This window comes from Erithacus rubecula (genome assembly GCF_903797595.1).
Source record: "Erithacus rubecula genome assembly, chromosome: 5".
NCBI lineage: Eukaryota > Metazoa > Chordata > Aves > Passeriformes > Muscicapidae > Erithacus > Erithacus rubecula.
The window spans coordinates 29,053,705-29,067,462 of NC_136687.1; the positions used below are offsets into that span (position 1 = coordinate 29,053,705).

Sequence of the window (13,758 nt, forward strand, 5' to 3'; positions counted from 1 at the left end):
GAGTTATTGTATTCATTTTACTAAAAGCTTTTAATCAAACGATGTAATTTCTTTCTGAGGAGGGTAGGGCATGCATGAAATGTGAGCTTTTTGTTGCACCCAGTAAGAATTGTAAGGGTGGTTTGCAAACTAATTCCCCAATTGAAAATGTGTGCTTACAGTTCCCCAGAATGACATTGTCAAACAAATTCCTTTCCTGTCATTGTTTCCTGTTTCTTATTTTTCTTTTAGCTTTATTTTTTAAATTGTGGGATGGCAAACACCATGTGAAATTAGAAGAATGGTATTAATTCTAAATGACTAATAATAACTCAGTAAGTGATATGTAAAACATGGAATTTGAAGAGCTAGGGAGAACTTCCTTAATTGCTGCAGAACTATTAGATTAGACTTAGCTCTCTCTAAACAAAAAAAGCCCGCTGAATTCCTTGAACTCTGAATCAGTTTCCATACAGATGAAATAGTTTTGCTGTGCCATGTTTTTTAAATATGTCTGCTTCTCAGTGTTACAGGCTTTATATTATTTGCATAGTGAAAGGGGTTCCAGCTCTCCTTAGTATTACTGAGCAAGAAAATGGAATCCTAACTAAATAACCATATAGGGTCCTTATACTCTCTTTGTATTACCATGCACATATATTCAGGCTAGAAAAAATTTCTGCTCTTTTGCCCATTTGGTATGCTTCTTTCCACTTCACCAGGACTTCTGTTACATTTATTCTGCCAACCAGATTTAGCTTCGGGAGGGAATCAGGGCTGGGTAGCAAATCCACTTTCTTGAGAAGTCATGCTTTACCTCAGAAATGTAAAAAAATAATGGGAAATGAGGAAGAGAGGTACTGAATTCTGATTCAGATTGGCAGAAATGCTGATCACAAAAATATAACTCTCTGTGCTATTAATGAAACTTGGTCTGAGAATGATCCATACATCTGAAAACTGGACTTGGGTTCACAGCCTGGACAGGAGAATGCCAAAATAAGTTTTGAATTGTTAATTTTCACATACTTAGGTTTTGCAGGTGTAAATTGCATGACCTAATTACTTGGAAGTGTTGGTAAAGATATATTAATTTATATATGAAGCTATTATGAGAATATTATGGACATACTTTTGAGGAACTTAGTAATCTTATGGTGTAGGAGATACTCCATTTAGATAAGGATATTAGTTGGGGAATTCTGCAAAAGCTTTGAGTAATTCCTGTTCCAGAACATAACTGTATCCTGTGCATTTTACACAGTAAGCTTTGAAGCAGTGTGTGTGTGTCTGATTTGGAGACCGAAGTGAAATGGGAAATGGGTACAGCTGCAAACAACTTCCATGGGTTTCCGATAACACTGGAGAATTACTTACTGAGGAAATGAAGGGTCACTGACCACAGAGTAGTATTGGCTTCATTTTAACAAAGGAAATCTTTGTTGTTTAACTGCTTGTGGGTTTTAATCCCAATTGACGTAATACTTTGGAATTGGATAAAACCAGTGTTAGTATATTGCAGGCTTACATGATTTGAAGTTAAATAAAGATCAAAATGCTGATTTTTTTCATCTAACTTCTGTAGCTGGCAAGCAATACCAGGCTCAATTATTGTTCACCCATGTCACACAGCTCAAAGTATATGTAGCAGCCTCCATGTGCTCTAGTGTTTACCTGTGACATGCAGAGGAAATAAAGTATTTGATTATACTGTCTCTAGAACAGTTTTTTTTGTTTATTGAAAATGTGACACAAATTAGCCCAAAAGTTTGTAAAAAGAACTTAATTCTGCTAAGAGCTACTTTGATTTTCCTTTTTAAAAGGATTTGAAAAGCTAGGTCTTTTTTGTAACTGGGAAAACAAGTTAATATCTGGAATTTCTAATAATATTTTCATACCCACTTATTCTACACTATTTAGAGATGTAGCATTTGCAAATATAGAATTTTGCGATAATAGAGGCAGCTATTTTAAAGATTACTTGAACACTTCTTTTAAATCTTAGATTGTGGTGTTAGGACTTTATGTATTTGTTGTCTTACATCCCTTCGGAAAAAGAAGAGTTTTGAGAAGATAAATGGGAAGCACAGCAGTCCTTTTCTTTTCCTTTATTTGTTCCTGGAACTACATAAAAACTTCAGGTCGTACTCTGCATGATCTGTGTTGTAAACCAAGAGTAAAAGAGTGAAATTCTCCTTCTATTTTCCCATGTTCTGAGGCAGCAGTCATGGAAACATAGGCTTGGGTTGGAAGATACCTGAAACCTCATCTTTTTCCAACATCTCTGTGTGAGCAGGAATATCACCCACTAGGTCAGATTGCTCAGGGACCCATTCAGTGTGGTCTTAAGCATTGCCAGGAATGGGGCATCCACAACAACTCTGAGCAATCTGTTCCAGTTCTTCACTGCCCTCTGAGTAAAGAATTTATTCATAACATTTAATCTAAATCTTCCCTCATCCCCTCTCCCTTGTCCCATCATTATCTGCCCATGTGAAAAGTTGCTCTCCTCTTTTAGAAGCCCCCTTTAGGTACTAGAAGGCTGCTGTAAGGTCTTCCTAGAGCATTCCATGCCAAACAATCCAAACTGTCTCAGATTGTCTTCATCAAGAGGTCATTCTCATGCCCTTCTCTGGACCTGCTCTAACAGGTCCATGTGTTTCTTGTGCTGAGGACCAGCCCTAGAGCTGGAATGCAGCATTCTCAGTGGGGTTTCATCATAGCGGTGTAGAGGGGCAGAATCCCCATCCTCAACCTGCTGGCCATGCTGCTTTGGATGCAGCTCAGGATATGGTTGGCCTTTCAGGCTGCAAGTGCACATTGCAGGGTCACACCCAGCTTTTCATCCTCAAGAACACCCAAGTCCTTCTCTGCAGGGCTGCTCTCAGTTTATCTCCTAGTCTGGACTCTTATGGGGTTGCCCTGGCCCAGCACCTTGCACTTGCTGAGCTTCATGAGGTTCTTGTGAGCCTGCCTCTCAAGTTTGTCCCCCTCTGGATGCCATCCAGTCCTTCTGGTGTGTCATCTGTGCCAGCTTTGTGTAATATGAAAACTTGCCAAGGGTGCATTTGAAATGACAGTGGAGCCAAACTCTCTCTATATCATATGTTCTTTTCAGCTGGAGTATATCATATACAAAGTTATCATTCTAGTCAAGGAAGAGGCAGTGATCAGATAGTGCTGTGAGCCACTTGCAAAGTCCTACATTCACATGTGCTTTCAAAGATGTGTTTTGCTTGGTAGGATCTCTGAGTAGCACAACTTGAAGTTGTGTATGTAGCAACACTGTAACATTAGTATTGATTAATTTCATAATAAGAAAAGATGCCTCAGAATTAGTGGCCTGATTTGCATCAGCTTGGCTTGATTTTTTTTAATCAATGAAAATAGATCAATCCCAGAAAAAATGTTGTTCTATATGAGGTAATATAATTTTTCTCTATGAAAATTCACATCTGAGTCACAGTTCAAGGACTAACTAGAATTGAGCTATAAAACTGTACCTCAGTTTTGCTGAGAGCCAAGGCAAGATTTTGACAGCAGTTTACCTGATCTCTCTTATGAGGATTGTAGAAGTTCTTTATGTATATGGTTCAGTTGCAGAAGCAGTTCCCTTTAAACCTGTAAATAAGGCTGCAGTGCACTAATTCTAGTATATTTTAAATGTAGGAAATAACATACAATTAAAAACAAAAGAAAAAGGGAAGAGGCAGCAACATTTTATAAATCTGCAAATTCTCACTTAGAAATTAATATTTTAGGGTTTAAATGTATAGGGAGTTCAGAGCAGTATAAATAAAGTAGGATTATGCTAGGTTTGTAAAGATCTTTCAAGATGATGTGTGATTTTATGGTAATAATTCTGTACTTAGTTATGTATGAAAATGGCATATGTCAAAATGAAAAATAAAAGAGTGATGGACATAAGGTAACTTAGAGTTAATTACTGAAGGCATTTGAGCTTTGAGTTCGTGGGTCTTTTGAAGGCAAGAGTATTTCACAAAGTAAGCAAAATGGTAACAAAAATTTATAGTGTTCTGTTGATAGTGGGATCAAAGTTCATTCTAGAGGAAATGTGTCATCATTTACTAGCTTCCTTAGATAACCATTTGTAAGTTTTGTTTAATCTTTCATTCAAAATTATTTTAGCTATTTGTTATTATTTTTTAAATACTATTTTTTGGAGATTTTATCTTATACTGCTTTTTACTTACAGTTCTGGGTTTTATCTTTTGTGTGACAGAAACTAGCAAAAGAATATGAATGACGGTGAAAGTGGACTTACCCTAAATGCTTTCAAGAACTGAGAATTCAGGATCACAGGCATTTTAATGTTGCTGTTTGGGTGTTTGTTGTTATTTATATAGCTCTTGTCTTCTTATCTCTGAAATAATTTTACTGCTAAAAGAATTACTGCAGAAGAAGCTAATACCAGCTAAATCCAGACTGAAAATAATGCAGTGAGTGACTAATTAGAATATACAAAACTACATGGTTCACTTTTTATTAGATATGTTCGTGGAATTTTCTAGAATTATATGATTAATAAACACTGATTTTTACATTTCATTTTGAAATCTAGTTGAAATTTAATGTCTACAGTGTTTGTCATATTGGAAGACTTTGCTGTTAATGTAGATTATTTTTTCTTCCTTATGCTGTGCATAAATAAGCTTTGGTGGATTGCTTGTCTTTGCTTCATGCTCAGATCACAAATATGATTAATGAGCATTCTGCTCAGCAGATTCCAGGATGCTGTTAAAATAGTTCGGGTAAGTGACTCAACTTCAGATGTGCACCTTGCACTTACACTTTATAGCAGTAGGATTGAGTAGTTAAATTGCCTGGTTACAGATAAACATGGTGCTTGGTAGTATCAAATATTAGCCATAGGATGAAGTAACCTACTTTTTGGTTCTATATAAAAAGCTTACAGTCTCTCTTGGTAACAAGCAGCAAGCTAATAAATACTGAGCTGGACTTCATGATCCTTGTGTGTTCTTTCCAACTCAGCATATTCTGTGATATTGCTGTACTTCAATAAATGTGCTGCACAGATATGCCCTATGCAAATAAAACACAGGGTGTTACCCCTTTTTTGATGCAGTCCTGACTTGGGTAAGGCTGAGATCTCAATTACTGCTTGACTTTTCATGGAGTCGTTCAAAGGGCAAGAAGTATTCATCTGGGACAAACATGCCAACAGTGGTTTTGTGGATGAAATACAGAGCGTATGCACTAGCATTTGAAACAGGAATAAGGAAATACCTAAGTAAAAAGTAAAGGCAATCTGAGGAGCAAATAGAATGTGTAGTTCTTAATGTGTTTCAGACTTTTCAGTCTGAACTTTACTGAGGTGTCTGTATGCTGTGTGAGTGTCCTGTTGGCTTTTGGTTGAATGGCTATACATGGGAATTGAAGGGGAAAAGGCACTGCAATTGTGAAAGACAGTACTAGTTGAGTGCCATCATGCTATACTTAGAAAGGGAGAAGTGACTTCAACAGAGTGTACTGCAGTAGGTTTCCTTTTTAAAATATATTTTCTAGAATAAATTAACTTTTTTCTATAGCTAGGGTAACTGTAACTCATTTGTGCAATTGTCTTCATCAGGAAGTTTATATATGAAGTAGAAAATAAGTCCTTCAGCCCCAAAAGTGCATTTAAACTATCCAGAAAACTCTCCTAACTGCAGGCTGTGAGCTCTGCTAGGTAAAATGAATCTTTGTTTTACCTAAACAACTGCATAGCAAATAGGGTAAAATTCAAGAGGCCAAAGAGAACAAGCAAGCAACAGCAGAACTATTAGAGAGAGTATATGGCTAGGAGAATTGAAAGAGGAACCCAGGAATTCTTTCTGAAAAGTGGTACCATTTTTGAGGCCTTTATTGAAATAATTGAAGTAATGATTGCTTTTAAGTGTTGTAGTTGAGCAGTAGAGGCATTTGCAGCCATTTAAGGTGCTTGTAAATTATATCCCTAGTTTCTCTTGGGACTGTATATTTACAGTCATATTTAGCATTAGAAAATTGTTGGTGACAATTCTGTTGCTGGTTTCGATGAGAGTTATTAAGGTGGTTAGAACAAGGAAGAGTTTAAGAATGAAAAGCAAGTGAAATTGCCCGGGAATTATCTTTAAGACTACGTAAACCAAAGTTCAGTTCCTTTATGATGTACTTGCTCCAGTATGATAGCTTGCTAGCACTATCTTGTTTCTTTTTTCACTCAGCAATCTGCCTTCATGGTGATGAAGCTTATAATAGCCATCATCAGTCGTTCCATGGCTAGTAAGACAGAGTTTATTTTTTGCCAGCTGCAAAGCTGGAATCTCTTCCTCAATCCTTCTGCTAATTACTGTTATTGACCTGCTTTTATTAATTATTTAATTTGGTTTGGTTGTGAAGACCTTTTTTGACTTACTTAGAAAATAAGGTTTGACTACAGTCTTGCCAAAAAGCTTATTTGAACATCTTTAGAAAAAAAATGTGGGCCTTTTCTGGTGGTCATTGATTGTATGGTAAATTAGGTGTAAAACACAGTTAACTTGAAATCAGTTGAAAGAAGACTGGAAAAAAAAGTCATCTTTATGTGTCAGTGATGAAATAATCATGGACTATTGTTTTATCAGTCCTTTTGTTCATATTTTGGAAAGTGCTGAGATATGAGAAGAAGTTTAAAATGATGTCATAAGAGATCTTTCAGACAGTGAGACTTGACACTCACTGTATTGTGAGAGATGTCTAAGACATGACTTGATCACACCTAGTACTTCTGGGAAGAGAAAACTGCTGATTCCTGTGAACTTCATAGTCTGTCACACCAAAATATGACAAAAAGTCTGTCTAGAAGGGAAAGCTGTCTTGAATTGGATATAATACACTACTTCTTAAAAGAGGAAGATTAGTGGGAAACCCTGCCTTGAAGTGAGACACTATCTCTATGACTTGAAGAGACATAATTGGCCTTCGACTTACAGAATATTTGCTAAAATATTAATAATATATTAATATGTTAAAAATAAAAAGAGAGAACCCTTTAACATTCACGAGTAATTTGTTGGTTTGGGGGTTGAAGTGGGGGACTGAGAGCTAAAATAATAGACTAAGTTGCAGTAATCATGACTGAGAGTTTAAATGGTAATTGATTGATGCAGTCCAGAGAAACTATTTCTGCTGGTTAGTTATGGTTTGCATTTAATACAGAGGACAACAATCACATTGACCAAATATGGCCTCCCTTATGATACTGAGTTTATGACTTGTATCTGTTGGTGTCGCTGCTTCCTTAATTCTTCAGTGCCAATGCATTCAAAGATCAGAGAAACTGTATTTGTTTTCGTGTGCTGCAGTTAGTGTTGTACTAATTCAAATCAAGCCTATCAGTTCAAGCTCATTGGAGGCAGCATAGTACACTTGGCATCTGCTTTAGTCTTTTGGTTCATTGTGGGAGTTAGCCATGTCTAACAGGCAAACTCCCAGCTACAAAATCTTCATCATCTCAAGCTGAATGTGCAGCTGGAAAATGTGCAGATATTTGTGAAAGCACACTCCCCTTGCAATGACCACTTTTTCTGATGCCACTTCTTTCATCACTGGGATCATCCATGCCATAAAGATAGCTAATAGATAATTCTTAACAGAGTGCCCACCTAATTTTCTATGTTTTTTAAAAAAATTGCCGTTTCAGCCATTGAATGGAAATTGTTGTTGATGTGCTGTCTTCAGAAAAGAGATGATATTAAGTAACTGGGAACTGATGTGAAATAAATCCCTAATATCTGATCTCTGGTGCTAATTTCTATTCCAAATGTAGCAGTTTTATTTACATAATTGTATGCTGCAGTTGCATTTCTGTATGTTTGTTTTGCTATTATTTAAAATAGAAATCTGAAGTAAGTTTTATCTGAATGCAGTTGTGATTCTCTTAGTTTTTGAGTAGACCTCAAATAGACAGCAAGTATCCCCAGAATGAAAACTCAAATAAGGAATGAAGGAAAATACAGTTGTACTTGCTACTAGTGCAGGCTTTTTTGTTTTGTTTTATTTTGTTTATTACAGATGTTTACAGATGGTTTCAGTTCATTCTAGTAGCTCTCCAGCTAGTGAGGCAGAACAGCTATGATTTATCCAAAGATTCTCTAAATTATTAAGCTGATATTGGGAAAATGTTTCTGATGAGGCAAGCTTTTAAATATTACTAAATACATAAATTGCACCAATTCACTAGAGATACCATTTCCTCATCATTATTTTAGAAATGTTTTTTATAAATTTGCATTTTTATTTTCTCAAGAACGCTTGACCCCTCTTGCCATAGTGACATTGATTTCGGGTGAAATAATAGTCAGTGATATGACTTGCTGTTCCTGTTAATTTTGGGGGAGAGGGAGGCTGATAAGAGGAGGCAGAAGCAGAATACCAGAATATGGCTACAAAAAATGCTCTGAGCCAGTTTTGCTTTGAAATAGAATGCTTGTCACAGTGACCTGTTTCTCAAACATCCTACTAATTCATTCAGCAATAAACACATTCTCCTCACCTCATAACAAGGATTTCAAAACTGAATTTTTACAGACTTCTTCAGAGCTTAATTGAAATTTTTTACTTGCCTCTCCTTTGGGGATGTGGTATGTGCAAAATTGTGGTCGTGCATTTATTTTTGTAGAGGGAGGTGCACAGCAATAATACATACAAAGTGTTGCAGAAAAGAGTAGCTCAATATAAGAAAACTTAAGAACAGAGCAGAGTGGTGGCTTTTGTTGCAGGGAGCTGACTTACATTAGGTCCAAAGATTCTCGCCAACCCTCTTAACAGGCAGTCACAGTGCATAGGAACACTTGACCTTATTATCACAGCCAGAGTTCAGGAAACCTCTTCAACAATGGACAACATCTGTTGGTGCAGCATTAAACATTCTATAATATAGAAAAACATGGCAAAAATGTAAGAATGTAATGATTGCAATAATCAAGCCTTTCATAGTCTTAAACTGAAGTGAAACACTTCACTGACGCTAAATTTGCACTTAGGAAAGTATCTAGCAGTAAAGAGTTAAATAAAAAGAATGTCATGCATGTGTATGTGATTCTAAATCCAGAAGTGTTACATTTCCTTTGTTGGCATTAGTGATTCTAAATCCAGAAGTGTTACATTTCCTTTGTTGGCATTAGTTTCTGCTGAATATACAGGATATATATGGTGAAGACTGAGCCCTTCTGTTATTGGTCTGAAGTGTTCTAACACTTCAGTTAACACTGGGGTGTGGCATGCTTGGCTGAAATGACTGGAGTTTTAGCAGATCAAAGCATGTATATTTTGTTCTTACTGGATATTTTTCTGCTTACCTGTTTGAGTTGTATTGAGCAACTTCATTGAATAGGAATTTTATCTGGACCAAGACTTGCTTTAGGAATCACTAGTGTGTACAGTAGTGGTACATGGTAGAATTTTGTTTTGTGCTTGAAGCAAAATCTTTTGAATGTTTTTTCGATAGATATTTTTTTTCTTCCAAGTATTAGTTGCCTTTTTTAAGGGTGGCTCCAGTCTTCATGACTTTTGATGAAACATAAAATTGATAGGAGGCTATTGAAAAGTGCCATTTTTCTGATCTCATGTAATTCTCTGCTTGGTGCTGCTGTGAGATATGGAGTCTTATTATTGTCAGAGGATGTAGACTAACTATTGAATATTCAGGGAAGTGCAAGCATCATGAGGTATTTCTGCTAGGATTGCTTTATTTTCCCCTGTGGTTTTTGAGATTTTTCCCCATCTTCAACCCAGCTGTTAAACAGTCAGTTTCTTTAGTGGCTGTGCTGCATTCTATCCTTTTTTCTGGTAACTGTGGTGAGCCTTGAGATTAATGTTTCATGGGAGGGCTTGTGCTGGCTTTTTCAGAGGTACTCAGTAGAAAGAGATTTTAGGAGAGCTTGTGTTTCCTAAAGTAACCTGCAAGTCCCTTTACTGGAAGGAAGCAAATGAGGCAGTGGCTGTGCCACTTGTGCACTTTCAATTAACAGTCCAATTCTGTTTCCCATAGAGCCTGTGAAAAGAAAATGTGTTGCCCAGACTTAGGCAGAAAAGTAAAGCTTTTTAAAATATGTGACAATAAATATTTTCAGTTGTCATTGTTCACAACTCTGTAATATCCATGTGAAAATATTACCTCAAGAAGGTTAATAGACAACTGTCACATAATTTTCTCTTTTCTGCTGCACCTTCCTAAATTCACAGTAATGATGCAACTTTTTTTTCCTTGTTTGTTCAGTTTGGTTTGGGCTTTTGTATATTTTAATTTTCATTCCCCTTTTCTTTATAACTAAGAACAATTACTTCATAATACCAGAAGATATATCCTAACAATACCAAATATATCTCCTACGTGCTGTAAAAGCATAAAAATATGAAGCAGGAGAAGATGACATATCATTGTCTAGAATAAATAATGGATTTGATACGATGGCAAACAAACTTGCTGGAAAAACAAGGGCAGATTTGACCATAATTGAAACAGCTGTTATTTGCATTATCTGTGTTTTGGAGAATAGTTGTTTGAACATTTGACAGCTGTAATATCACCTTCCATAGGTTTTGTGCATATCGTTTAGTACAGGCTGCCTGTTTCGTTGGTATAAGTAAACTACAGCTGTTTTTATCAGAAGCACTGAGTAGCTATGCACCTGTAGTGTACAATCCTGTTTCTCTTGGCCTTTTCTTTTAAGTGAAATTGAAGTCTTTATTGCTTTTCTTACATACTCTGGTTTTTATCAGCTGAGAGACAAAATTGAAGGCTTTTTATTGCAGCAGGCCACCTTTGAAAACTTCGTAAGTGGATTTTAATTTTACTTGTATAAGACCATATTAATAAAAAAATTAATCTGTAGTTAGAGAATGAAACATGAAATAGGCTGCCTGTATTTTGATGTCTATTTCATCCTTCATTGGGAGGTTGCTTCCCTGTTTTCCAGTTTGACAATTAAGGATCAAGATGGCAGTGCTTTCCTTTAACTATGAAAAGCTAGGTTAGTTGGATAAAATGTCTTCTGACATTGCAGTATCTCCTCTGTGTTGCTGCTTTGGAGAATATGGGATGCTTGGATCAGTAGTTGCTTAAGCTGGGCAAATCCAAACCTAGGTGCTTGCTTCATGAAGGGCCAGCAAGGTTTACTAGCACAGGCTCAGTCCCATGTGAACACAGCAGTGGTATTTGTGTTGTACCTTGTACCTGAAAAAGGTTAATGGCTTTTGTGCAGCAAAGATGTTGAATTCTCTTGTGGCTGCATCTGTGGCACAGTTAACTCACACAACAGCAAATCATTTAGCTATAATTGAGAGTTGACCAAATTTGCTTTTCATGAAACTCAGTAGTTAAAATTCTGAACTGTTAGGGAGAATTAATTCTAGTAAGATCTTTCTGTATTAAATTTCACTGGTTTTTTGTTACCTCTTACTCTTTGACTTCCTTCATTTAAAGCAAAACCATCAGGCTTTCCTGATCTTGCATCAAGAGTGTATTAAAGTCTTGTGATAACATCATGCATCAAAAACTTGTGGTTCTTCTCTGCTATTGTCAACAGCAACTGTTTGACTGATTGTCATTGTGAAATTAAGCCAACACAGACAAATTACTGTTTTTTCCTCTATTATTGCATCTCATCAGGTTATCCTTCTTTTGCCTTTACCACTGAAATTGCAAATAGGTGTTTCTCCAGAAGAGATTGGTAATTAATTCAGATAATGTCTGTCAGCACCCTTTGTAAAAGGTGTGTGAATGCCTTCTGAAAACAAGATTTCATGTGAGAGAATTGCATTCATTACTCTGTTAGAAACATAACACGCACAGATGTGTTGGAACACTGAACTGTGTTTGTCTTAAGAGTTACAACAGCTTAGTTTTCAGATTGCAAAGAATATTTTCACAGCTTTTAAGGGTTGGAAACCTCTCACCCTTTCCCTTAATGAAAGCATAAATTCTACAAAAATGGAAGCGGCCACCTAAGAAGAAATTGATATTGAGGATATCAGTAACTGCTGATTTAACCTAACCTTCATTCAGATTATTTTCTTGTGGGATCTGATTAATTATTCTCTTATGTTTACAGGGCTAATTACAACCACATCCAGAAAACTAGATCGGGAGCAGCAGGGAGAGCACATACTGGAGGTAAATAATTCATTTAGATTTCTGAAAAACAGTAAATTCATAGCTCTTTTACAGAGAATTAAGTTTGCCAGGCTTGATTACTATATGAAGAATTAAAAAAACCTGAATTTCAGAAGTAATTTCCTTCTGTGTTCATTATGTTGCAATGCAGATAACCACCTATCTTATAAAAACAGTTTGTTGAGGCTTTTTTGCTAAAAAAGAGTAAAGGTACAGATTGAATTCAATTTTGTTTCTATATCTCAAAACAAAGATTTACATTCAAATGGTACAAAGGCACGATTGTTAAAAGGAGTGTGATTCTTCTTTTTGTCTTCCTGTGTAATTATTGGAATAGCTATTTCAGCCTGACTTTTGCTGAGTATAGACTTCTGAAAAAGAAGTGCAGAATGTTTTTATCATATGGAGAGTACAAAAGGATGGTGTGTGAGTAGCCCTATTTTCTGCATAACGTGTTTACCAATCACATCAGTTGCAAGACCTGCATTATGGAGCCCGAGTCCAAGAGCATGAAACTTGTGGCATGATGCTTTTTTTAACTGTATTTAATTAATTGCCTGGAGTTTATTTAAGAGCTTTTGGAAAGGAAACATGTTGAGAAGGGAAAGGAAAATGCATACAGACCTTAAAGTCAGTTTCACAATGTTGTTGAGCAGTGTAATGATATGGTACTTTTCCTGTAGCAAGGACTTAATATTCACAGTGATCCTTATGTCCCAAGATTTATTTGGAATGTTTATTGTTCTTCTTGTCCTGGATGACAGATAAAAGGCTGCAATGGGAGTTTGCCAAATTAGTGTTAAAGACAGAGAAGCAACTTTAGATTTACTCAAAACTTTTGAAATCTTTAGAAAGGTGTTCCAGTGGGAGTGCAGCGATGAATGTATTTATTCCCTGATAGCACAAACTATCTTTTTGTGTAATTGCAGTATAGGTACAGTGTTCCTGGGCCTTTTGTATCCCTTTGGTGCATTGTGAGGCAGACTAATGCAGATTTTGAACAAATATTTTTATCATTATTTTAATTTCTGTATCAGCTTTGAAATGAATGCTTTGTACCTAAGTACCTAAGTAGCAGTGGAGCAGAATTTCCTCTGCAGTTTGTTTCTAGAAGTAACAGTAACAAAATTAATTAAATGGCAGATCTGATTTAGCACTAGACATAGTATCCCTGCAAATTTTAAAGCAATTATATAATTCTCTTTTCAAATTGCCTCCTCAAATCTAGTTGTCTCAGTTTCCCAAAGCACTTCATGTCCATTATATCTTATTTCTTGACCACTGCTATGTATATTGGTTGTAAAATTGGTAAATCGTGATTTTTGCGTCTCTTTATATTATACTGGGGTTTTTTATTAGATTTATACAGTAAATAAAATGAGCTGTGGATTTTTTCTGATCCTGAGGCGACATGGCCCATATGGCTTTGATTGCTTACACCTTCAAACAGGCCAGCCACACTGAAGTTGCCTGTTGAAAATTGTGTATGAATTGTGTGAATTCTCAGGCTGCAGCTAAGCAACGTCTGTGTGTGTTTGTGCTACTTGTTCTGGGCCAAAACGCCACAGGTCACACTCTCAGTGTAATGTTAGGTGCAGTTGTCTGCTAGCAGTCATGCTAAT

The 13,758-nt window shown here is 36.2% G+C and overlaps 1 protein-coding gene across 4 annotated transcripts in view; it reads left to right on the top strand.

Moving 5' to 3' along the window:
- Window positions 1–13,758, top strand: part of FAT1 (FAT atypical cadherin 1) — a 103,238-nt gene that overhangs the window by 41,842 nt on the left and 47,638 nt on the right. For all 4 annotated transcript variants that reach the window (XM_079305585.1, XM_079305587.1, XM_079305586.1 and 1 more), the window contains one exon: window positions 12,075–12,136. In XM_079305585.1, coding sequence (XP_079161711.1) covers window positions 12,075–12,136 — 62 coding nt within the window. The remainder of the gene's footprint in view (window positions 1–12,074; window positions 12,137–13,758) is intronic.